Genomic DNA, 26,796 nt, shown 5'->3' on the forward strand with positions numbered 1-26,796 from the left:
ATTGGGAGCAAGGGCACATAAGGAAACCAAGGTAATGCTTTCCCCTGTTAACACCTGACTTCATGCACAGTTCACCACATTGTTCTGCCTGGCGTTTTTGGAAGAATACCCTGATCAATCTGCAGGAGAATTCAGGTAAGATTACTTTGGGTATTTTTAGCTTAAAAATGCAGTGTTAAGTATTTGCCCTTTCCTGTTTCAAAATATCCTCTCGTGCTTCAGGCTATTATAGAGAAGCATAAAGCATATCTAGTCCCCAGGATCACGCAGCAGTATTAAAACGTAACATTTTGGGTGCTCCAGAGGGTTATTATTTAAGGCAGATTTGCCCGCCTTTCATCCAGAAGGACGCACCAAAATAGAAGTACAGCCACCTCTGAATCATGACAAGGCAAAAACCTTCACAGTGACTCAGCAGAGCAGAGGGGGAAGACAGCTCTGATTCACAGGAAGGTCCTAATGGAGTTCTGCCAAGAGGAGTCAACCAGGTATTCACATTAACAGAAAGTACCTGAAGATTTCTGCCTATTGAAATTTCACTGCTGATCCACAGGCTAATAATAATCATAATCAAACCAAGCCTTCTGGATTTATTTGCTTTGCCATTTCTAGAATACCCCGACTATTGCATCTCAATGCTATCACTACCCACTTCCAGCCAACCAGGTCGATAAGTCTTATAAGCATTAACATTTCTGAATAGCATGATTAAAAACAACTGCTCTCCTTCCACACCGTGACTCAAACACCATTGAATTGAGTTGTGAAGGCATCTTAACAGACCCTCATCTTGAAAACGGAGGAGAAGCAACTAGGGCAATGCATTAAAGCATTTCCCTGTCATATTAGTGCTTCATCTTAGTGTAACACTGACTGTCACATCATTTATTTAACTTTAGAACTCACGTGCAAATGAGCTTTCAGATGCCAGCAACAGAGAAGGCTCCGACACAGAAACTATGGAGTCTTTCCCTGTATTAAATACCCTCAAATCAGTGTCACAAACAACGACACATGGGGATGTGGGGGATTGGGGTCAGAGAAGGATTTCTTGCATTTCCCCACACTTAAATTCTCTCAGCTCTGCATTCTGCACTGTGTGGGGTTTTAACTTTTTGCTCACACCATAACAGCATCTTCTGCTAAGAAAAATTCTGGGACCTCATAAAAATACGTATCAAACCACATCTTCCTATTTGAAAAGGCTTCTTTTACCCCCCCCCCCCCCCAATTCTCCCCTCCAGCTCTGGTACTTAAGACAATAAAAGCTCTTCTACCTGCACAGCCACACCAAAGGCTCTAACCATTTAAATAAGATTTTATGCATACAGTGAAATTGTACTGATGTGATAGGATTGATTCAGAAAGTGATTTCATTAAATTGGTGTGGCTCCCTCATGTAGGAAACATTATTTTGATTTGAGGTTATGCTTCATCAATTCAGCATAAGTCAGTAATAAATCTAAGACTGAGGTAAGTCACCCATGGTTTTCTCGTCTAGGGAAGACTCCAAGAGAGCGCAATTGAAAACACCATTAGGAAGAAAGAGAATCTAAAAAGAGGGCTATGAAATCTAAAGCCTATTTGTGACGAATGATTTTGCTACATCAGCAACACTTTTGCCTCGTGTGTCTGTAGCTGAGCAATCCCAGCACGCTGCAAAGCATGCCATTGAGGCAGGACAGCGCAGCACACGAGAGGTCAGGCATACCAAGGCAGTGCTGATGGGACAAAAGTATTTTTGGATTTAGTTTATGTAAGCAGTCAAAGCAGCTCCTCTCTCCAGGCTGCCTGGCCCAAGTGCAGGAATTCAGCTTTGTTTCTGGCCAAGCAGCATTCTCTCTGAGGAGGAATGACACACAAGACATAACGGAGTCTGGATCAGCTCCACATGAGATGATGGTTTTTTATAGGGAATCTGGGAAAACAACACTAAAAGCCTCTTCTGCATCGTTCCACAACCACTACGAGAGCTTTCTGAAGAATATCCACTTAATTCTGTAAGATGGACATAAAAGGCAAAAGGAACAGAGATAACTACACTATAATGTAGCTAGGCCACTGTTCCAGATAAAGACATAGAGAAGGTTAACAGCACATAAAAATCAGAGCTCTTCCTATGGAGCAAGCTCAATGGAAGCAGAGGAAGCACTTGGTGCTGCAGCATTGCATTCAGCTGGCCTAGGGGTAAGCAGAACAGCACTCTAAAAGCAGAATCTAAAGGAATTACCATCAGATCAGTCAAAACCCAAAGGAAGGCTCAATAAGCAGGGAGGTCTGGAGGAAGTCTTGCTCTCTGTTTACTTCTCCCTGGGAAGAAATTATGAGCAGTAACAAGATAACTAACACTGTTTCATTTGGCCATAGACTTTCCTCTTCTGTTTCCCAGTTACAATTACACCACCAGCTCTGGAGACAGGAGTTTATTCTGGCTACAGAAACATTAATGTTTCTAAGAAAGAAGATCTCCTTGTAACACTAAGAGATACACCCATCAGAACGAGAGAGCTAACAAATCAACTGGAGATGCAGCCCATGCTCACACTGAGAGCACTCAGCAATAGCTCGAGTCCCTCTCTACTACCTTTCATCTGGTTTAGCTCATCTTTGCTGGTGTATGAAATTTAGAGAGCTCTGAAAAAGATGTTAACAAGCCCTAAAGAGGAGAGTGCTCTTGCGTTAGTCATTCCCAGGAACACCTGTGAACTATTGAGTTTAATTAGTCTACAGCTGGCACTGAGTGTGTGTGTGGAAAGACAGGGGATTTATTATCAGATTGCAAGCCCTTAGATTGTCTCTTCCAGCGTGTTTTTTCCTGTTTGTTTGTTTTGTGATAAAGGACACACAGAGCGCATGCAGTTGTTTAACTAACAGGGAAATCCTTCCTTAGAAACCATGCCAGATGTGGGAGTGCTGTGATGCCAGTGAGGCAGGGGAAGAGCCCACAGCTTCCAGCACACCGTGTTATTTCACCACCATATAAGACACGCTTACTTTTGGCAGTGACAGTTCTTTACAGCAGTCCATCCTTAAATACCTCCTCCTGACCTGTCTAAAGAACAGCTGCACTCCATGAGCTCCTGGATTCCTGCAGAAATCAGCCCTGGTTTTGGAGGCTTTTATCTCCCAATGTGCATCCCTCTGCCTTGTGCTAAATTCATGCTACCTCAACAGAAACAATGCCCTACTTAAATCCTAATGTGCAAAATAATTATCATCCCGACATCATCTTTACTGACAGTATTTCATCTCCACAGCCGGAGTAAGAGATCCTTCCTGAGCAGATCGGACTTCATTCTGCCATCACCTTGACACCACCGAGTCAGTCGTGCTGACATTTCTTCTAGCTGACACTGGAAAGCCTTCAGTAAATCCGTACTGACAGTTTAAATTCCCTTTTTTTCCCCCCCCTTCCCCATACTTTCCTCCTGTCATGTCATCTCCATAAAATTGCCCTGCCCTTGTTTCACTTCATTTTGACATCCTATTGTTATCTCTGCGGATCCTCTTTAGCACGGCGTGCTCCTGTCACAGAGGCACAACGTCTGCAAAGGGCTGACACCACAGCACCTGGGCGGCTCATTAAAATGAATTCTGTTCTCCCCCTTCTTAAGAAGTTACTCCTCAAACCACAGGGCTAATAAAGCACTTGAGGATATGCATAATTCGTACATCCCAGCATCCACCAGACCCAGGTTTGTATATGGGTGTGAACACCTGGGAAGCCACACACAGACAACTTTTATATTGTCCCATTTTTAACATGGACGGCTACTTTCATCTTTCACTACAGCTGTATCTATTAAGATGTAAATAGATACAAGCTGCGTGCGTGCAATTAAGCTGTCCATGCAGTTAAGAAGCATATGACAACAAAATACAATGTTTTGTAAAGCCAAGTGTTTCATCTTTGCTTTTTGATTTGTATTACTGAGAACTGGAGAACTCACTCATAGCCCGGGAGAGCCACAAGGCCAAATCAAGTGCTCGCACTGATAGTGAGCTCAGATGCTGATTTCAATTATGCCAAAACACAGAGCAGCAACTGAAGGCTGTATGCTGTGACCTCAGAAGAGGAAACCCCCCCAGCTTCTTTTTGATATCTACTAACCCAGCTCTGCTACCCATGTTTTATGAACATATCATGTACTCCTCCAAAAATACACCTCCAAGAAGTGCACCATTGCTATACTGTCTTTAAAGCCCTGACATATCCTCCTCATTCCTCTCCGCAGCCTCCTGCTTCACCAAATGCTTACTAGTCTGAAACAGATCCAAGTAGTTAAAAAAATAAATAAATAAATCAGTGAAACCTGCCCATATTGATCAATTTACACCACTGCAAGTGAGTTCACATCTATCAAGCCCTATATAACCACAAGTAAGCGACAACTTGCTGTGCAGCATAAACATCTATGCACAGTTGAAAATCATTAGGCTCCGCATAGATAAGCTCCGCATAGATAAGCTCTAATTGAATACACCTGTTTAGGTGAAACAACCCACCCACATCCCATGCTACAAGGAGACCTGGCAGAACTGCAGCATTCCAGCTCAGGGCTCCTCTTTGTTTGACCTCCTGCATGCGCTGCATTTGGCTGCAAGGCCTCAGAGAGATGCTGACTGAGAACGGATGGCTGCACACTCAATAGCTGAGGAAATATTCAATGCAACTATGTTAGAGTTGCCATTACTACATGTTTTTTTTTGCTCAACAACGCATCAGTAGAACATTTTGCTACCGTTGCTAACCCTCTGCTGCGACTCAGAACTTAATGCTTTAGGACATGTACTACACCGTGTTCCTGCTGTGTACAGGAGGTGTGCTCCTGTATCCTCTGTGGATTACGACTGTCAGCAATTAAAATGAATACTGAAAAGACTGAACACAGTTTGTGAAGCATTTTCCCGGCTTTTGTCAAACATTGCTTTGCTAGATTTGCTAACTCTCACAATGCAAGTGTAAGGGAGAGGTCTGCTAATGCTGGGGATCAGCAAGGTATCGCTCCAGCAGATTGCTACACAACAGGGCTCTGTCTCATAAATGGGCTTTAGATAAGCCAGTCGTATGCTCTATGAACAACTCATCCATTTTACCTATGATCTAGATCATCAGGTGGGTAAAACAAAAAAGACTCGTGCTCACAACCTTTTCAAACAAAAGCTTTTACGTTGGCATTTTCCCTCCTCTCTCCCTTTTGAACTCCAGCAGCCTGAAAATACATAACCTTACAGTGCAAGAAAATGAGATTTAAACACACCTTAAATAAAACAGCCCAGTTGCGATCACACTGTGATTATCAGCACTGCTGCCAGCAGCCCACAACAGAGCCAGAGCCTCTTAGAACACCATAAATTCCCTGCTGCCTCAGAGAACGTGCGCCTTCATTTATCCTGAAGCCCTGCAAGGTCGGGGAAGAGCCCTGCTTTGCTGCATATCCAAAGCAAAACATGCCCAGCACAAATAAATAAAGCAGTAATAGACTCCATTTCAGAGGCTGGGATAACCCAGTACTGGTGACAGACTGTGATCAATATGATCTACCTGAATTCATACCAGGTGAGGTGCAGCTGATGAACTGATGCTTTCCCAGAGCTCGTTGGGGTTTTGATATTTACAACAGAATTCCCATTCTATCCAAACCATCAGCACTGCACCTATTTCACATATCCACTGATAGGTGGGATTTCTCTGTTGTGAAGAACAGAGCACTGATTAGGAGGCATCTATAATGCTACCACTTGCAGTTTCCTGTGTTGGCAATACAGTCACAATGAAAGCCTGATCCAGCAATTGGAGCCTGCAAAATAGGCCCACGAGGCCATTCCTGTTGCAGCCTTTAAGACACATGTGTTACTTCCTATAGACACCAGAAACTATCAAAGGAACCAAGAGAAAACAGCAGCCCCTGCATCGTGAAAATCTGGAATTAACAGTACTGAATGCATCCTTCTTTAACATTTAGAACTGAAAGGCAACCTTGAAAACCTTTTGGCAAACGCAAAAACAAGGCAGACTCACACCTCAGTATGGAGTCGGTCTGAAAAAAAAGCATGTTTCCCCCCCCAGAATCTCCTCCAACATAGATCTAGTGATACTGTGCCTACCCTGCTGCTGACAGCAGCATTATTGTGCTTCTGGTGCTTGCTGCTGCTGCAGACACAGCAGTCCCCTGGGCAGTGACCAGGGCAGGCTGCTCTCTCCGGTCCAGCACAGCTGCACAGCTTCAGCACTGCAGGCGACCACATCCATGCATGCCTTTGTTTTTGCCTTCAGGGCTCATTATAGTTAATTAGGATTCATAAATCAGAAAGAAACCATGCAAACTCAATGAGCTCCCAAACCGTCCTGCAATGTCAGCGTCCAGGCATGTTAAGGTCGTTCCTTCGAGAACAAACAAGCTGTAACACAATGGCAAGTCCACACCACTACGTGTTATGGAACTTCAGTCTCTGAAGCTCTTCCCTCATTCCCAACTTCTGCCAGGACTTGCTTGGTACTTTTGCTCATCTCCTTGCATCTCCAGTGTTCTTCCTACCTGAAGTTACCATGCCTCCCAAATCCTCATCTTATTTCCTAACTGGGTGGGAAAGCAGCTGGATGCAAATCCCACTAACGTCAGCACCGCCATTAACTTGTAGGACATTAGGTAATAGCTTACACTGCATGAAGAGCAGACCTTAACTACACTTCTTGTATAAAGCTATCTTGGCACCAAAAATAACCTCCCAAGCCCCAGTTCCTTCTGCTCTCATAGCTTATACCTCCACTCAGCTCCAATAAGCCTGTAACAACATTGCATGCCCAGAGTCTGCATCACTGGGGCTTGAACAAGGCAGGAATTTAGCCAGCACTCAATTCCAAATTCATTTAATATCTCTATACCCCCCTGACAAATAAACCTTACAACATTTCAGGTTAATCTAGCCAGACACTAGTGAAGTATTAAAAAACAACAAAAAACCCTTAAATCTAACAGAAAATTACTGGCACCCAACCACAGAAGCAATTTTAAGCATCAATTTGGCAAGACACACAGGTTTTACATTGAGCTAAGTACTTCCAAGTGACCAGGAAATGCAATTCAGTAATTACTGCCATATTAGCTGGATGAAAACTAAGCAAGAGGCAAAGCTTACTGACCACCAGCAGGTAAATCAACCTGGATGTCCATCCACATTTCACTAAAGGTTAAGAGTAAAGTGGCTTTCCAGACTTCCAGGTGTTAATGGATACAACCAATTGCTCTCCCCCATCCCAGTAGCTCCTTTCCAGCCTTCATCCTGCAAGAAGCCACACCCCTCCCAAATCCATTATCTATTTAGTTGCTTAAGTCCCTGGGAGCCTTTGCAGCTACCAACACACTTGTCAGCACTGCAGGCAAAAGAGAATATTTCAGCTTGACATTACAATCATGGCAATCACAGGTTTTTCCTCCCCAATGCCTCTTCCTGCTTCTTCCCCATTCCCTGTCCTGGGCTTAGTGTGAGAGAAGCTTTTAAGACCAAAGCAATTCCTTAGTTTCCACTTTATTTAAGCCTAAGTCTGAAAGAGCCCAGGAGACAGAAGTTCAGCCTGGTTATGTGTGTTTACTAATCTGTACCCCACCTAATAACTCCTGAAGCCCACTGATTCCAAGCACATCTGACAGTGGGGCAGAGGTCCCAGTAACACCAATTCCCATACACTGAATGAGGGGACTGCGGGGCGAGGAGGTGCCTGGCTTCCCTCATCTCCCACTGAGGGGAAGGCTGCGTGCTAGCTCACACCTCATTAAGCAGCACAAACCCACAGAGGAAATCAATTACAAGATAAAAGTCCATTGGAAACCAGCCTTCAATCATCCTGCTGCTCGTGCAACTGCTTGGTTCTTAATTCTTTTGACAGCCTGATAACAAGGGCTGCCATGGCCCCTCCTCGGGTAGCAGAAGAATAAATACATTGAGACCCACTAAAGATATCCTAGCATCCTACTTCTGCACCACTGCATCCTCAATAAGGAGCAGCACTGAGAGGGGGTGAAGCATCCTTAAAATGGCCACCAGGTGCCAACGAGAACACCTGGACTCAAAGGATTTGGTTGGTTTAGAACCAATTTGGGGATGGGTTTAGATTCACACATGGGAGTATGAATGATTTCCCCAACAAGCCAAGTTCAACCCATTGAAAACAACACTTATCACATATTAAACAACTCAACAGCTCGCAGCATCAGCTACACCAGAAGGATTTAAAACCCAGCAATATCAAAATAGTTCTTTGAGCCATAAGAACAGCTGGGCTCACTTCTCCTCCCTTAAGAGATTCACTTCTCTAAAACAGAGGCTTCACTCTTCAACATAAGACTTAAGTACACAGACAATTTGAACCAGAACTCTCAAGTCAGGCTGCAGAGACTCCAGCAGGACAGATGGCTTCATGGGTTCCTCGGTACATTCATACCATTGATTTTCTACTGAGGTTCTTTATGGTTAGATACTCAGGAAATGGGATAAAAGCAAGTCTACCGCAATCAGCCACACATGAACACACTATGCATTAGTTGCAACACTGCAGACTGATTTTGCCATGCATTTCTTTGCAATGTTGCACTTGTAGTTCAAACAGAGACTCCCAGACTGATCTCCTCCACCAAGCAGCACAGCTGCAGCCCAGCAGGGACAAACAAAGCAGATTAATAGCTGTGAACTCACCCAAATCAGAGCACGAAGGGACTCCCTGACCACGCAGCACTCCCTCTCTGAAAACATCCTAGGCCCAATGGATGCCCTCCCTTCAGTGGCCACCCCTATATGAGTCCAGGTGGAACCACCCCTTCTGGTCAGGTGGGGAACAGAGATGCAAACAATTTGCCTGCTCCATGAGCAGCCACAGCCCTTCACCAGGTGCTCAATCACCAGCTCAAGCCTTGACCTAACACTTCCCCTACAGTGTATTGTTCATACAAAGCCTCGTGAGTAATCAGTGCTACAAAGGAAAAGCCTTCTTCATATACATTGCCTACAAGTAACTATATGTAACAGAAATATGTGCAACTGTTACTACGAACCTTCTGCCCTTCTGCATGCAGAAAGGTGCCCAAACTGAGCCGACAGCTGCTCACAGAGAAGCACAGTGAGCTGCTACCTGCTTAAACACTGGAGGTTCAACTGCAGGGCTGATTGTGCTCACCTGCATTCAAACTGCACATCCTCAGCACCAAAGGATGAGGGCTGGGTAATGAAACGACTGTGACTCTGCATTACTCTGCCTCAGTAAATCCAAATCAAATCCCTAACGTTACAACATCATTTTCATGTGGTTCAATATGTACTCACACCTCAGGACCAGCTCGGGTTGGGAGGAAGAGGTGATAACACTGTAATGCAGGTAGAGAACCTGCAGCTGAAATACATTACAGTCTCAAGGAATCATTTCGTATAACTGGTAGTACAAATTGGCTTTAAGAGACATCTCAGCTGGCACATGTATTCCCCACTGAACAGTGATACCTATTCAAATGATCAAAACCCGTCAGTTCTTAAACTCAGGATAAATCCCAGGCCTCAGAAACAGGCAAATGGAGAAAAAAAAGAAAGAAAGTTCAAAAGCAGAAAGGCAGCAAATGTTACTCTCAGGACCAATCTCTCTGATATGCCTCAAGCTTGCTAACAGCATTTTAATGCCACAGGCGTGTTCCTTTCCTTTGCCCTCATATTTTATTTCAGCAAGGCCCTGTCCTAATAACTGATTACAAACTATTCAACAAGCCGTAGCGTTATCTCAATAGCTGGTGAAATATTCAGGTCCATTTAAGTGCCGTGCAAAAATGAGTGTGAATATATGGACAAAACAAGAATTCTGCATTCAGACTCAGGAATGTCCTACCAAGACCCATTCCACACTCCTAGAAAGAGCAAGTGCTCTCTCTTCAAGTCAATGCAAAGCAGCACACTGCTGGGACAGGATAAAATGTCTTGATAGTGTTTAATGTGGAAATCACCATTCTTCCAAGGCTACATTTGTAACAAAGAAGTGACAAGGCAGCTCCCATCCCCAGCCAGGCTCATTTGGAGAAATGCCCACCTACATGTAATGACTAACATACCCATAGTGGCTTCAGCACTTCTTAAGGGCATGCAGAGAAGCCAATGTTAAGGTAGGACACCACCAAGGCCTGGCAATGTCAGCAGTGCATTTAGCTCAGCTCCTTCCCCTTCTCTCCCCTCCACACCACATGCTCACAGCACCTGAAGATACACTGTGAGAGGAAAACAACCCCACACCCAGACAGCTTTCAAGACACAGAAGCAGACTGAACTTCTCCCCCGCCCAAAGCAGAGTGAGGTAATTGCAGATCTGGCCTTAAATCATTGCTTGTTTCCAGATGGCAAAACATTCCCCGGGTCTAGCAACGAGGATCCAAAATACTCTTCAAAAAACAGTTCTTGAAAGATTTCCAGCCCAACTGCTCGGGGTCTGGATGAGCATCCAACTGTCTAAATCACACGCCAAAGCAGAGTGTGAAGCACTCACCTAAGAGACCATCTTTACCAATTGCTATGAGCGCACGTGAGCAGAATTTCAGTGTCTGAAGCCCTTCTTTGCAGCACTTGCACAACTGTAACCAACAGCAATTCACAGGCTGCTGTGCTTCCAGCAAAATCCTCCCTGGTGTTCCATGAGGAAGAGCCAGTTCCATTTGACTCCATTTGCATTACCATTGCCAGGACCCCGTGCATGGGGAATTAAGAGCTCCCACTGCTACCACACTGCAGCCAGTTCTGCTGCTCTCACTCCTACAAGTCTCACTGCATAGAGGTCAGACACAATTTTAATGAGCACCTCTACTGTTCTATTTATTTTAATACCTTCATTGGCTCATGAAATTTATAGTAATTAAACATATTATAATTACAGTGCATTAAGCAGGGGCTCTTTAAATGCATCCCCCGTTATTTTATAATCGGTTAAAATTAATAAAATTGGTTGTAAAGCCTAATATCTGGTGTATACTAATTCCTATTCCCATCATTACACAAAGGTCTATTTAGGTCACAGACGATGGCAAAGATTTCTGTACTACTAGAAAGTCTGTAATAATCCATTTTCCCTACCAGTCCTCTGATAGTATCATAACTGAAGTGGAGCTGTCTTTGCTTTGATTGCTCAGGTTTATTCCAGAGCCAGGAACAAGAAGCAAAGGCATAAAGCAAGGTGATGTGCACCAGGTCCAGATCCACACTTCTCACAGCTGGCACCAGCTGCTCAATCTCAGAGGTGGGACTCAGCTCGGCTCTCTCAGTCAGCATTCATTTCCACTCTAGATCCCACACATGGAGCAAAGAGATGCAATTTCCCAGCACAGCACCTGCCTTGCACTCCAAGGGCTCCCCAATTTCAGCAGCACGGATGAATCACCTGCAGCTTTTGTACCTTAGGACTGCAAAGGCACCTGCAGGTGCTGCCCCATGGCCTGGACACTTTCCGTCAGCTCCATCTCCTCACCTGCTAAAAGCATCAGAGGATGACCCCTGTGGACCTTCTTTCTCTGTAAGAGCAGAGAGCATCTGTGCATCACAGAGTAATGCGATTTTTGGTGTCTGCAGTACATTACTTTGTGAAACTGACTGCCATGAGGTCTTAGCAGGGCAAACAGGTTAAAACCCACTATTTTCAGTGAATGGCAAAGAATGGGAGTTATAAGAACCAGGCTGAACATCAGACGATAATAAATTCATCAGCTCCAGTGACAGGGGCAGATGTTGTGCCAGTGTCCGCATGGCACAGCTCCCAAAGCAGCTCAACCAGCTCTGCTTTGCCTCCTGCAACCCAAAGCAGCATCCCTAGCAGCTCCTGCAAGCACCTTGTTCTCCCAAGCATTCAAGGACAGCAGAGCAAAAGGCATGATATGCCTGCTATCACTCCTTCATTTGCTTTGCCATTTAATGGCCAGCACTTTAATTATAACACCGCGCAGACCACAGGCGCTCTTAGCACTTGTCAGGCTGCCTTGTTCTGAGTCTCCGCAGTGCTCTTCACTGCCGTGACCAGGCACTTCCCTGCCCAAGTCCCCGCAGGAGAAGAACAGAAGTTCCAGCACAGGGAGTGCAGGCGATCTGCTTACTCAGAGCTGGCTTTTATTTTTAGAGGTGGCTCTGGCTGTATAAACACAGCCCTGCTCTGAGTCTCAGTAAGCTCAGTGTCTGCATGCTCATGTCACCACCATCACCACAACAGAATGTTTCTCTGACCAACAGAGTCAGAGTCTCCGGCACCCAGATGTGGGGATGGCACTGGAACAACCCCACCTGTATCGCTGTAGAGGAATGGCTGGCTTTGGGAATGGTGGGTTGGACTCCAGTTGAGCGCATGCTATGTCATCTCACAGACTAAACCCCGCAAGCTCAGCTCTTGCAAAAGCTGCTCAATAATTCTTTCCAACAGCTTTTTCTTTCTTTCTTTTAATGCCTGTTATGATGCTGGCCAATCCTGCTAGCTGTGTTTAGTTAATCTGCATAGACCAGGATCAGGGCTTGCTGTGCGTCTCCATGGTATGTGCAATTCATACAGCCAAAACTCTCCTCGGAGGTCAATGCAGCTCCTCAATCTGCCTTAATGGGCTCAGGGGCCCCAGTGCATGTAGCTAATGTGCACACTTACACATGCTTCACATCCAGCCCAGCCCTCCAACACAGAATCTCACCAAGAGCAAGGCCCCAAATGGGAACTCCTTCAAGGGAATCATTAAGTGTACGCATAAATCTTTGTGAGAGTCAAGCCTACATTTTGAACTCAAGTCACTGATGTTCAAATCCAAATTTACAGCGCTACCAAGCTTCCATAAAAGGCAAAAAAGCTGCAATAAAACTAATGGCCACTTGTGTTTACATTTCTGTTGGTGCATTTCAGCAAGTAAGAGGATATTCATGTCTTCAGAAGTCAGAGACACATTATTTATAATGCTATCAGCTCAGGATTGCTTTGCACAGTGTGCACTGTTGCTCATTCTGCACTTGAGTTTGCACGGTGGTCAGTGTGCCCCTCACAAAGGCTCACATTGGGCTGCTCTCACAGCACTGGGTCAGAAACTAGTGACATTTCAGCCTGCAGAACAACCACTTGACTTGCACTGCGGGAGCTGCAACACACATTCAGTGGCCACAAGTCCTACAGGATCTTAGAACTGTAGAATGGCCTGGTTTGAAAAGGACCACAATGATCATCTGATTCCAACCCCCTGCTGTGTGCAGGGTCGCCAACCAGCAGACCAGGCTGCCCAGAGCCACATCCAGCCTGGCCCTGAATGCCTGCAGGGATATAGGAACTGGACTAGGTGTCCTCCAGAGCAAGGAGAAGAAGGCAGCAGGATTAATGATTGGCTGCATGAATTATTCAGCACTCTGTGCCATTCAAGAAGAAGGAAAGACGCCGGGCAGTTGGGACCAAGGAAGAATATAAATATTCCTTTATTTATTCACAGCTTATTTGTTCATTCCTCCAACAGTAAAGCACACGAGAAGGAGCAAAGCATTCTATACCTGCCATAAATCCTTTCTACTTCTTAAAGCTCCTCTGTCCCCTTTCTCAGCAAATACTGAGGCAAATGCACTAACAGAAGTTAAATCTATTATCATAAACTTTGCTAGAAAGAGGTCCTGACCTTTTGGGATAGGATACAGACCCTATTAAATACAGTTGAAAATACATCCCAGGTTGGCAAAAATTCATTTTTCTCTTCTCCCCCAGCAGCATCAGAACTAAATTTACACCTCACTTGGTTCAAACAGTGGGCAGCGAGTGAGGCAGGGCTGTATGGTGGAGATAAAACCCTGGCTGTGCTGTGCTGATGGCATAGTGCCTGCCGGCTCCCTGGGACTCTGCAGCTCTGAAATCTGAGGGCAGCACACTGTGCAGAGCTGTGGGCAGCAAGAGAAGGCCTGTGAGAGATGGGGAGTGCTTCCCAGCTCACAGCTTTACATCACCATGCAGAGATGCGTGCTGCTCTCTATGGGAACACTGGGAAGCACTGACTGCCTGCTGTCCTCTGTTAGGGGGCTTGCAAACTGCTTTGAAAAGTGCTCAGCAGCCAGCAGAGCAGTGGTGGTGAGTCACTAAAATGCAACACGGAGCAGAATGAAATGAAAGCAGGACGGGACCGTGCAGCACTGAGGGAACCCACCTCAGCCAAGTGCAGTCGTGCAAGATGGTTTCCAATCTGAAAGGGGTCTCTGGAATGGATCAGGCCCTCACTGTCACCAATGGGACAGCAATCAGTTCTTGGAGCAAGTCATAAACAGTGTGGAAACAACAGGACAGGGCAACAGGATAAAACCAACGTGAGGCCGCAGCATCCCGCCCCTGCTCTGCAGTCCAGCTCTGCAACCTCCGTATCCTTGAAAACACAACAAGTGTCTCTGGTTTTGTCTTCCAAAGAGAATTATTTTTAAAATCACACTTTCAGCGTGTGAACGTTTTCAATGGCACGACCTCCATTATTAATAGGAACAGAACGTGTAACACCCTAATGCAAACCTCCCAAATAGCAACGTTTATCTATTCAAAGAAGCAATTAGGCAGGCTCTGGGCTGTAAAACCACTGAACTACTATTTCCAGTTAAATACAAGGACATCCATTATGACTGTCATTATCCCAAGGAGGACTGCAGTTAGTGCTGTACAACTAACAACCTGCTTGGTACCTGTCACCTCCCAGCCCTGTGCTTCCCAGGCAGCTGTGGGTTGTCAGCATGCATCCAAAACCCAAGCCAAACCCAGGCAGAAGAAAACTCACCCAGCTTCCCTGTTTATGATTTTATCTCCCACCTAATTACAGCTGAAATAATACGTAATAAGATTTGCGCTCCCTGTTCGAGCCTGATATATCTAATAGATTTTTCAATATTGGTTTATCCAGCTATGTCAGAATGACAGCCCCACTTAATGTTAATCAGAGGTTGCATGTGAGCATCAATGTTAAGCTCTGCACAGCTCAATGGAATTATCAGAGCTGCGAGACACCGTCGATATGTTTTGATCTCTGTGTCAAATGAGTTTGGTTCCTTGTTAATTTCTCCCCTTTATGTTTCCTTGCTGTTTAATTGTTTTGTCATCTGGGCGTACGCTGCTCCATCTCACTGCAATATTAGATGTTTAGGCAAATCAGAGGACTCAGTGTGACATCCACTGTCACCAAGCTGGGGTATTTGCTGCTCTCCTAGGTCCCGACCACACATAGTGTGTGTGCACCTCAAGTATGGTTCTGGTTCCCAAGGGTCCACTGAACATAAGGCTGATGGCTCTCCAGCCTTATGGGCTTTGGCATTATGAGGAGAACCACCTGGACTTGAAGCAACCTAAAACTCCTCATTGCACACAAGTCAGGGTGATAGTGAGCAGACGACTCATGCTCATATAGAGCTTACCAGACAGAAGCAAACACACAGGGCTGGAAGAAGCTTTCCCCTTTCCAAGTAACTGCAATGGCCTGAGGTGTACATTAAATACGTCCCCACTAGAAGCAAAGCCCTCCTGCTCCCCAGGACACTCATATTCTGATAACATTCACCTCAGAAATAGGGCAATGAGAAGTCCTCCCACCTGCCCCTGCACACTGCTCACTTAGGGGTCTGTTCTAATTGTACCAAATCAATTCCAGTTGTCTACAGACTTCAATTAGAGCACAATCACTTCCAGAATGAACCCTCACTACATCCCGACAGCAGGGTGATGGGGTGGTGAGCATTCTTCCCTATGTTAAAACTCCAACCAGCTGACTTTTAAAATGAGATTGATTTCTTCTATTGACATCACACTTATTAAGGTCACTATTAGAAAGCTAAATCGAGTCTGCATTTAGATCTCTATTTTATCTAAATTCAAGACATGGAAACAGGTTTAGAGCCGTTATCACAACCGATCTGGTCACCTAGAGCTCAGTAATCAATGCGTGGATGCAAACACCAGCTTCTGAGCCTGATCATCAGTTCAGACCCTCCACAAAATGAATTGTAATGGAAGTTAAAAGAACTGGCAACTGGAAAGCGAAGACAAAAAAGCTGAAAGGCAGCGCTGCTCGAAACGTGTCACTGTCACTATTTCTGAGATGTGTCAGACAAGGCAACACATGGTCTATCCATCATGAGACTCTCTTCAGATTGACTGACAGATGCACAGAGCACTTTCAGTTAACTTGGGCTTAAAATATCAGAGGCTTCTCAGTGCTCCTGTGCCACTCTGTGCTTTGCTTATTCAGGCTATTACAGAACGGAACATTCACCTGAGTGCAATCAGAGCTGAAAGGTCAAAGCAGACAGGTGAGGTTCAGTTAACAGAAGCATGTCAGCTTTTAAAAGGAGTAATAATATCTACAGCTCTGGAAAGAGAGAGACTGGTTGGGGTACATGAGCCAAGAAATGAATGGGGTGGGGATTAGGGCTCTGCATGTTTTCTCCCTTCTTCCCATCCATCAGCACATCATTGCTCTGACATCTGGTTGAACACAGATTAATTTTCCCTTTGAGTTACGCAGCCCATGTCAGGACTATCCAGGAATATGGTGGGAAGAGGGGAGCTCAACTTGCATCACCCTACAAAGCCTCCGCTCTTGGAAATCACTGAGCAGCTCTTTGAGAACGGAGCTGGAGATCCTGTGGCTGCCACAGCTCTCAGCTGCCTGCTGGATGAGGATGCTGTGGCTCACACCCTGTTGGAAGCCCAGCTGCAAACCCTTGCATGTCTGAGCACAGTTGGGGCTGATTTTTAAGGATTGCTGTAAAGCACATGAGCACCAGGGCAGCTTCAAAGCTTGCACATCTTAACCCTTCCCCACCTCCTCTGACAAATACATTTTTTTTCCCTTTGACAGAACAGGAGGAGGCAGCTCTTCTGATGGGAAGGCAATCCCGCTGACTGCATGAGCAAAATGGGCTCTGTGGCACATCACACACAGGGAGCAGCTTCCTCGGGAAGAAAATATCCACCATGTGCCAGTCTGCAGAGCAAAGCACATGCCAAGCAGCTCCTCAGAGCCAGACATAACCCTGCTTATAGCAGATCTGTGCTAAATCAAGACCCCTCTGTCCCACCTTCCATCCCACTGCCACAGGAACTCCTGCCATCATCACCCAATAGGTGGCACCTGCAGCAACGTGCCAGAGGACACTAGAGGCCACCAAGCAGTGACTGATGGAGCACTGTCCAATGAGCCTGAGATGTTCCCAGCACACCAGTATGATCAGCACAACAGCTTGTCCACCTCACTGGACTCTTTGCCTTGTTCTACTCAACACCTTTGTAGTACTTCTACAGATTTACAGCACAAAGCACTCGCTGAACTGCCCTTTCTCCATTGGATCTCTGGCGTTTGATGAACAAGGGTTCCCTACTTATATTTCAAATGGAATTGGAAATGAACACTCCTGTATTTAATTCCATGCTATCACACTCTAAACATGAAGGGACAACAGTGCAGCTGCTTGAGCAGGCTTGCTACCTTCTCAGAGAGCAAAGGAGCACGTTGCAGCTTCTGCTTGTCCCCAAGAATAACATGGAGCTGCAGAGGAAGACGGGACATTGAGCTTTAATTTTCCCCAAGCAGCATTTTCATCTTTTCAGCCGTTCAAAATGGAAGCTTAAACTCACTGCCATTTCCCTGCACCCTGCCCAGATACGAAACTGATGCTGCTGCTCCACACACCTGCTTCATCCAAAAGAAACTCTGCCTTTTCCAAACGCTTTGCTCCATCTGTGCAGGGAAGAATCTCAACCTGCTGTTGAGGGAAACGAGGTGACCCACATTCAGTCTGCACTTAGGACAAAATGCTGTCGGGCTCCCACATGACTAGCCTGGCTGAGTCAGTCCTTGCAGCTTAGCAGATCTGGCTTGCATCTGACTGTACTGTAAGCTGCAACAGCCTATGCTCAGTGCCCATACCCACAGCTGAGCATCCCTCCATCAGAAAGAGGTCACCCTGCTCAGCACAGCTGAAGCTGCACGTGGACACAGAACCCTGCTGGGACCCGGTGTGCATCCAGCAAGCTTCTTGCTGACAGGTACGCTGGAGCTCAAGCCTGAACTCAAAACAATTGCAGATAAGCTCCTGGACTAAGAAAACATCTAAGAAACATCACTTTATTTCATTACTACTTCTAGTTCTGGTGAGTAAGAAGTCAGCAATACGCAGGGACGTCTGCTTTTCCTAAAAGAAGGCACAACCAATGCACGCCCTGCAGTAGGTGCCAGCATCCCCCTCCTCCCCATAGCCCTACCTGCACCAGGCTGATCCTATCAGCCCAAATGAGATTTGAGTGCTGCAGCTTAGAGATAAAACCAGGCTGGAGTCGCCTCAGCAACAAAAAAGCTTGTCTGGGCCCTTGAATTTCCACATGCTTACAGTGCAGGCTTGTGAGAGAGTGATTCTGTCATGTTCACCTGGCAGAAGAGCTCCATATATTTTACATACACTAACAGACACATACACACTTCTTTCTTCATTTACACCCATAAATAAAACAATCAGAAAATAAACCTCAATCATTGACCCCCTCAGCCTTTCTGTCCCTGCAGATACAACAGGGCTGTGGTAAAGCAACCAGCCAGGCAGAGGTCACACTGCCATGCACATGCAACTGATACTGAGATTTCAGCCTAACCTGCTGGGAAAAAAAAATCCAAAAACTAGGGCAATTAGAAGAAGCAATTATTATTAGATATAAATAAGAAAGATAATTGTATTTCTCATTGAAGCCATAAGGGCTCTGAGGCCTCCCACCTGTGTACCGAGCCATGGAAGTTTCCAGCAGCATGTGCAGCAGCTATCGCTCCTCCTCTGCACTAAAGGCATCCCTGTCCCCACAGGCAGACAATCCAGCCCATCTGGTTTCACCATGGGGCAGGGCTTTACCCTTCTGGCCCCAAAGACCCCATCCAAGGTGCTCAGCAGATGCTGCTGTGGTGGGAGAAAAGCCAGAGGGGAAAAAAAGGTCCCTTTTGGCACCATCAGATGTTCAGGGAAATGGGCTGGATGGGGAATTTGAGATGACTGAAGGCTTCATGTGGTCCCTTGTGAGAAATTATGACCTATTTCCTTCCTCTGATTGTGTATCCTTCCTGAACTGACTTTTGGATTATTCAATATTAAAAATGCATTGCCCTATAAACAGGCAGGGTAAAGAAGCATCCCTTGCAATTTAAATCACTCCGCTCGAGATTACATTCAAGCCTCATTAGTCTGAAGAGACCTGGGATCCTCTTCCAAATGACTGAACTGGGGCAGACATTTTTCTGACAAGACCCTCAAAGTATTCAGGTCCATCCAGGCAGCAACGTCTGGCTTTTGTTTGAGAGAAGAGATTTCTTGTTCTGAGCAATGCTACAAAGCAATGTCATGTCATGTTTACTACTTCCCCTCTATTGACTTCTGCAGCTGGTGAATTTTTTATGATAGAAATTACAAATATTTAGCCTGCTGATGGCAGGATGAGCCAAGTATTCCCAAGGCTCGCGCACACCAACCTCCTCTGTTGCCTGGTTTCAGCTGCCCACATTAGATCTGCTTACATCCCCCATGTCTGCTGGCACACAAATAGGGCTGCACGTCAAGCCACCCAGCCCTGCTGCCACAAAGCACAGAGACAGCAAAGGGGCTCCTGGAGCTGGATGCTGCTCCAGCAATGAGGCCATGCAGACAACTTCTGAGCCCTGCTTTCAGGTTTGCTTTCACTCCAAGCAAATGTCATAATACTAAAATTCTGGGAAATCTGGTGTTAATGCTTTCTTCTTCCCCCAAACAATATCTTCATGATGCACTGCCGCATACGAGTGGAGCAACTCTATTATTTCTTCCTTCACTCACGACAGCTGTTGTTTATTACTGTAATTGAAGCATCGTATCTTTTTGCCTAGATGAAAGTGCCTGAGATTGGTGACTGTGACACAAAGGGCACCACGGAGACAACGTGCATTAGGAGCAGCTTCAATCAGGCAGCCGAGGCAGCAGAAGGCAGCAGAGCTACAGCTGAAAGCCAGCAAGGCTCACGGCGACGTGTACCTGAGCAGCCACCCAAGCTGCAACCTGAGCCAATGCATCTTCATTATTACTGGCACCCAATTTAGCGGAATCGATGTCAGATGGATATACCAGCATTCGGCTGCAAACCACAGGGCTGGAGCACGTGATGGGTGGGGAGAGCCTGGGGTGATGTGTTTGTTCAGGAGGAAGCTGAGAGGGGACCTCCTGGCTGCTTCAGACACCTACCAGGATCTTAGGGAGCCAACAGAAAAGCTCTCTGTGCTGTGAGGGTGAGGAAAAGGAATTACTGCTCTTTGAGGTCTCTTGCACTGAGCAAGGAACAACCCCCATCAAGCTGAGGTTGAGGCTTTCAATCAGGAGGTTGGGCCAGAAGATCTTGAGAGGCGCCATCCAACCTCAAGGATTCCAAGCTCAGCTCCCAACAAACCCAAATTACTGACATCTCCCATTCTGTAATGACACGCTTTGACGCGGGAAAGCACAGGATTCAGACTCCACTGAATAGCTGCTGCCCCCAGTGACTCAGAAAGAACCACCTGCATCTAAACACACATACTTTGTACATGTAAATAAATACACCAGCTAAACACCCAACCCCGCTGGATTATGCTAGCTCAATTATACAATAACTCGCTATACGATGACATTTGAGACGCGGGCACAATTAAAACTACTTTTCAAAATTCCCAAGTTAAATCCCATTGTTTTCTATGGGGGACGACCATCCCATTTGTATGGGGCAGCCCTGAGCTGAGCCATGCCCACAAAGTCAGAGAGCAACGTGGCCCTTCCTTGGCCCTCCCAGCAGACAACAGACCCACCGCGGTGCTGGGAAGCTCAGCACAGCCCAGGGAGGCTGGACACACTCATCAAAGATTTATCTACTCCGTTTCCCTGCCAACAGTTAGTTGGCATCATTGTGCAGGCTGTAATGAATTACAGCACGATGCAAAACACACCGTTGTCAGACCCAGAGGTGCTGGAAACCCGCAGGTTTCCCTGAGCTTTTTTGGGACATCAGCTGAGAGGCTGAGGATAATCACAGCAGTTAAATCCCCACGCCCAAATAAATCACTGGGCTGTCTCCTCTTTTCCAACATATTACAAAGAAATGGCTTTGGTATTTTATTATTATTATTATTATTATTTTTTAAGAGAAAAATCACATCAGCCCAAGGATGCAGTGAATTACTAACAAATTATCATTTGAAATGGTAGGAACCATCCCAGCATTTGCTTCTTTCCCGGTTAGCACCTGGCACCTTAGCATCCCTGCTGCTCACAGCATAGGCTCCTTATTCTCTGCCAGTGTCCAAGCAAAGCATCAGCACTTAAATCCCTGAGGGATGATTGCACCTCTCACACACAGCATTCCCCAATGGGGGCTCACTAAGGACCTCTCTCTGCATCCTCTTGCCCACACCCTTCCCCCTGCTCCATCCTCCCCCATCTTTTTGCCATCTGGTACCCATCAGAGGCAGGCAGACCCACAGCACATGTGCACTTACCAAATCCTTTAAACCTAACTACAGCCCTGTTTTGTTTCTTCCTCATCAGAAGCCGCGAGGAATCCTGATTCGGTACATCTGGACCTTCTAATAGGGTAACAGCCTGGCTGTGCCAACTCTGCTTTCTGTCTGACTCCATCTTAATCATCCGCAAATCACAAAGGGCTGGGAGGGGAGCACAGCCAGCACGGCAGCAGCACAGCGACGGCGGCTGAACACACAGCAGTGGCTGCAGATACAGCTTGGACATGCAGTGGTGCACCAAAAGCTGACATACTCCTTATTTGCATCCTATCTCTGACTACATCCCAGTGCTTGGATTTATCAGATGGCTGTTTGGTGCATGGCCCCAGGTTTGCAGCTGGGAGCACAGCCCCACATTCCTGCTGCAGTGATACAGACCCAGATGAGGAGAAGCCCTATTCCATAAGAAATAAATGTAAGGAGGTGGAAACTGCTCCTCCCAGCTTCGCTCAGTGCTGCTAATGCCTGTGATTTCACCGCAAAGGTTTCCACAGCTCCTTCTTTCTTTACTCTGGATGCTCTTATTTAGCTTGCTTTCCAGGAATCATGTGGTTTGGTTTTCTCAGCTTCCAGTAAAAGAAATTTCTAAATATCAGAGAAGGGCTTAAAACCATGATCCACTGATAGATATGAAGACCCCTCCTTCCTTCCCATTTGCTGGTTTCTCATGCAGTATCACAGCTATAGGCAGGGGTCCGAGCCCTGGACGATTGGACTAGATGGTCTTAGAGGTCCATTCCAACCTTAATGAACCTATGAGCATCTGCACAGAGAACACTCACCAGGTTTCTGACTTCTCTCCTATTCTGCACCATAAGTGCCCTCAGTGCACACAGCTCCCTACTACCCAGACCCCAACAAACCAGCCCCATGTGTCACTTGCCAAGTGGTGCAATACAGCGCTCCCACTAAACATAACTTTCTCCAGCTCCACCTGACTGCAAAAGCAACACTAAGGCAGAAACTGAGAGCAAGCTGTAAGCTGTGTACAGTGCGCTCACCTCACTGCTGCTCTCCTGCTCCCATTCTCCTCTGTAAACATGCATGCGCAGCAGGATGGGTCCTTCTGATGTCTGACCAAAATAGGCCATTAAAGCCAAGAGAAGAGGAAAAAAAAACCACCAACCACAACAAAACAGAGGCAGAGGGGCCTTGGCTCCATGTCAGGAGCCTGAAGACTTGTATTTATTTATGCTTTCCATGGGAAAGCCCTTCAGAGGCAGTAATCCACGACATCTGGCAGAAGGGCAGGGAAGAACCTTTACTGCCAGCTGATACTTTATCCAAAAAGGGAAAGAAAAAAAGAAGGAAAGAAAGAAAAAGGCTCTAATTGTCGGCTCTGCAACAGCTCCATGAGTTGATTGCAGGGGCATGAGAGAAAGCAAAGCTTGAGGCACTGGATGAAGACACAATCCAGCAGAGCTCATTAGCCCTTAGGAGCTGGGAGCCCCCAAAGCAGCCCAACCTCTGCACCCCAACTGCCCAGCTGTCACCGAGCCTCCAGGTTCTGATACCAAGCAAGCACCTGCCCATGAAAACATGACATTCTGATTATTTCTTTGCAATAAAACAGAGTGACTCAAAGCTGTATGTAGCTCTACCCGGCCAAATCCACATCAACTCAAAGTTTGAAATGAATGTGGAAAGTGATTCATAACAGCAGGAGACAAAACAGGCCTATTCATGCTGTCCCATCTCAAGAGTATAGCTATTTTGGATCCAGATTCTCTCTCCACTTCCAAAACCACAGAGAAAAGCAAACAGATGTCAGCTATTGCAGATCTGCAAGGAGCAGCAACTGATAGCAGCACTTTCCTCTTTGCTTTCCATCTGGGGATGTTGAGGTGTTCTGGGGGCAGCCTGGCAATGCATTGTAAAGCACAACAGCTTTGTCATCACTGAAAGACAGTGACACAGAATCCTGACTGTGTCATAGAATTTTACCTGCACCCAATTAATATCATTGTGCAGTGCTTTTGTATTATTTCTTTTAAGTACAGTGGGTCTGGGTTCTGTAGCAGTAAAGCCTGCTGCTCCTGGAGGTGCTTTAAAAGTGGTATCCACTTCTGGAAAGCAAATCTAGATGCTGATAGCACTCAGAAACTCTGAGGTCACACACAAATGGACTCTTTATAGAGTCCAAACTGTACCAACTGCAAACTTCCCTGCCTTGAACCACCATCAGTAGTGGAGCATTCTGCTGGAAGCAGCATTTCCCTGCATGGCACCCACAAGCTCCTCCCCACCACATCATGCCCAGCAAATGTGGGAGGAGTGAGCCCAGTTTGGGTTTCCTTATTTTTACCCCAACCAAAGGAATCAACCAACTGTTTGCTTCTAAACACACTCGGAGATTGCAGAAGACTGAATGCCTTCGAGCAATCATTTACAGCTACAGAGCTGAACGCTGATTTAACCCGCGTTTGCTATTCAAGTCTGCTCCTTCTGCAAGATGTGCATCTCTGCATCACTCAAAGGATGAGCATTACCTCATTCAAAGCAAATAAATAAACCCAAGATTGCCATTTCCTACACACCCATCCCCTGTGTCACTTACTTCAATTTCTAATTTACAACTCCCAAACTCAATCTTACACTGGAATTTGCATAAAAATGAACAGACCTGCAGCAAGATATTAAATTTTAACCTGGAACTGTAGGGCAGCCAAGGAGCATCATTGGTCTGTCCAAGAAGTTTGTGCCTGCCAACTTGTGAGCTGGTTGATGTAACAAGGGGAGAACGTGTACACTTCAGGGGGCTTTGGGGTCACTCCTTTGCTTGTGACCATTGCTCTACTTAGACCTGAGCACACCAGAAACAGCCTTGGACTTCTCCAGTCCTGGGCACCAGACTGACAGGTTCAGTCCCTCTAGTGTTAACAAAGACCCACAGGAGGAAAAACTTTCTCATCAGGACAGTGATTCCTCCAAAGTAAGGTCTGAAGAGTGTCATCCTGAAGACTACACTCCTGGCTCCAAAAATAACAAAGGCAGCTTCACATTAGTGATGTGCTAAGAAGTACCATACAAGTCAGTCCCTTCTGACTGTGGTCTATGGTTTCAGCTTCCAGCACTGAGCTGTGATAAGTCCTTCCCATCACCTCACCCACTCTCCCCAGGCTCTTCCATGACACTTGTGCACATCAGCACCCACACTGGGCTCACACTTCTGAACACCTCCAACGATCTGAACCTAAAACCTGCCACTACTTCAGCTTAGTGCCACATACGGGGCTTTTTACATCCCTCTGTTGCCATGTACCCAAACACCAGCACAGAAATACTCCAGCAAATCGAGTTGGTTATGTAGTGTTCAATTTGAGTGACACAATAAACGTCTAAAACACAACAGCAAAGGCACCTGGACTGAAACTGAAACCCAGGCAAAGAGCAAAAGCACAGGCAAAGGCTTGTTTCTCCTCTCGACTTTTACCTTTACGATGAGCAGGAGCTGCTTGGCTGCAACACAACTCAGCCAACTGCTGTGGCCACGCAGCAGAAGAGCCACACTTGTGTGCAAAGCCACTGATTAGAAGTACACAGAGGAGAAGCTATTAATTTCCAATCTCCCGTCCTTTTATTCCCACGCTGATTAATGTAAGTCAGAACACAAGCGATCCCCTTGCAGGCAATCAAAAACGCCTGGGCAAAAAGAGCTGTAATTTTCAGAGGACCGGTTCCATTCACCTCAATTGCAGCACTGATGCACAGCCGTGCAAGCAAACATCAGCACACACACACACCAAGAGATGCTGAACTGCAGAGCTCACCACCTCTTGCAGCCTGGTGAGCACCCATCAGACAGCAGCACTGAGAGCCCATCCCCAAACCTGCTCCAACACTGAGATAGCTGTGATTTTCCATGTCCTTCACAGCCAAGACATCAGCCCCACAACCCTATGCAGATGTGCTGGGCACACAGCAATTGCTCTTGAAAACGTTTTGAAGGAAAGGTGTCAGTCCTGAATCCCTAATTAACCCCATTAAAAAATAAATGAATTAAAGGGATGGTTGCTTGGTTGCATCGCGAGAACCCGCCTTGTAATTAACGTGACCTTCATCTCCATATGGTAATTAGCAAACATTTATATTACCATTAAGAAGACCACGTTCATTACATAACCTCACTTTTTTTCTATTAGCTAACAAAACTCACAAGGCCAGATCACAAGACCTTGCCCTTCCATCCTCCAAATACACGCAGTCAGAACTAATAGGTTTTCTTAATTGATGCAGCCTGGGCATGGCTTTCCATCTCGGTGCATGGAGCAGCCACTCACAGCCTGCACTGCTGTGTTGTGCAAGTGCTAAAGGGAGCATGCATAGAGAAACCCAAAGGTTTCACTGCTCATAGTGATAGAAATCTGCCTTTTGCTTCTTCAACTCTGAGCTCTGGGCAATAAGAGGTGGTCAGTAATGCCTGTGCCCAAGCAGCTTTCAAGCTGTACATCAACTACATACACACGAAAAAAAGTTAAGAATTTACTAATTGGAAAGATGATATAAAGATGCTAACAGGGCTGTTAAGCTGGCAGCACCGGGAACACCTACATTTTATCTCTATATACACACAGAACTCAACTAATTCAGCTTGAGATCAGTGGAAATGCTCCCACCAGTCCCAAACAGCTCCTTGCACACTCCCAGTATTCACACCCTCTGTGCACTGCTGTGCATTGGGGAGGTCACATCCCAAGTTTAACCCCAACCCCCCCCAAAGCCTCATGCATAAACACCAGGCAGTACTTCAAAGCAGCTGCTGTTTTCTCCCTCACTGAGGCAGCCAAAACACACGAAGGATTAAGCCTGAAGATAGCAACGTACTGTAAACTTATCATAAAAGCAGGACTACAAAACCAGCTACCAGCTGTGAAGTATATTTACAACTGTAAATATAATATTTCAACTGTAGAGCAAGTCAATATTGCGCTATGGAAATGCCTGCTTTATCCATCAGCTTATCAGGATGGAGAAAGGGAGAATATAATTTAGCAGTTTTCCACAGTGCAGCGTTTTACAGGCACTGAGAATGTATTTCTGAGATAGCGACTTCTGCGAGTGGCAACAGAGAGATCAGCTCGCTGATGAATGAATGCAATAACTTCCACTCAGAGACCTGCAAGAACACCTTGCTGCCACTTACCCTGGGAAGAATGCAACTCAAATAAAGGAAGGGTGTGGGGGGGTTGAGAATCAGGATCTTGAAAAATTAATTTCTATTGGTTTTACTGATTTCCACTCGACTCTCATC

General features: G+C 46.0%; 1 protein-coding gene across 8 annotated transcripts in view; it reads right to left on the reverse strand.

Moving 5' to 3' along the window:
* Window positions 1-26,796, reverse strand: part of AUTS2 (activator of transcription and developmental regulator AUTS2) — a 523,712-nt gene that overhangs the window by 446,289 nt on the left and 50,627 nt on the right. Inside the window, exon 1 of one of the 8 annotated variants that reach the window (XM_032448367.1) lies at window positions 8,695-8,766. The exons of the other annotated variants lie outside the window; for them this stretch is intronic. Within the exon in view, the coding sequence (XP_032304258.1) occupies window positions 8,695-8,751 (57 nt within the window). The 5' untranslated portion in view covers window positions 8,752-8,766. Of the gene's footprint in view, window positions 1-8,694; window positions 8,767-26,796 lie in introns of those variants that run through there. 8 annotated transcript variants of the gene reach the window in all.

The sequence above is a fragment of the Coturnix japonica genome, chromosome 19, assembly GCF_001577835.2.
Source record: "Coturnix japonica isolate 7356 chromosome 19, Coturnix japonica 2.1, whole genome shotgun sequence".
NCBI classification, from domain to species: domain Eukaryota; kingdom Metazoa; phylum Chordata; class Aves; order Galliformes; family Phasianidae; genus Coturnix; species Coturnix japonica.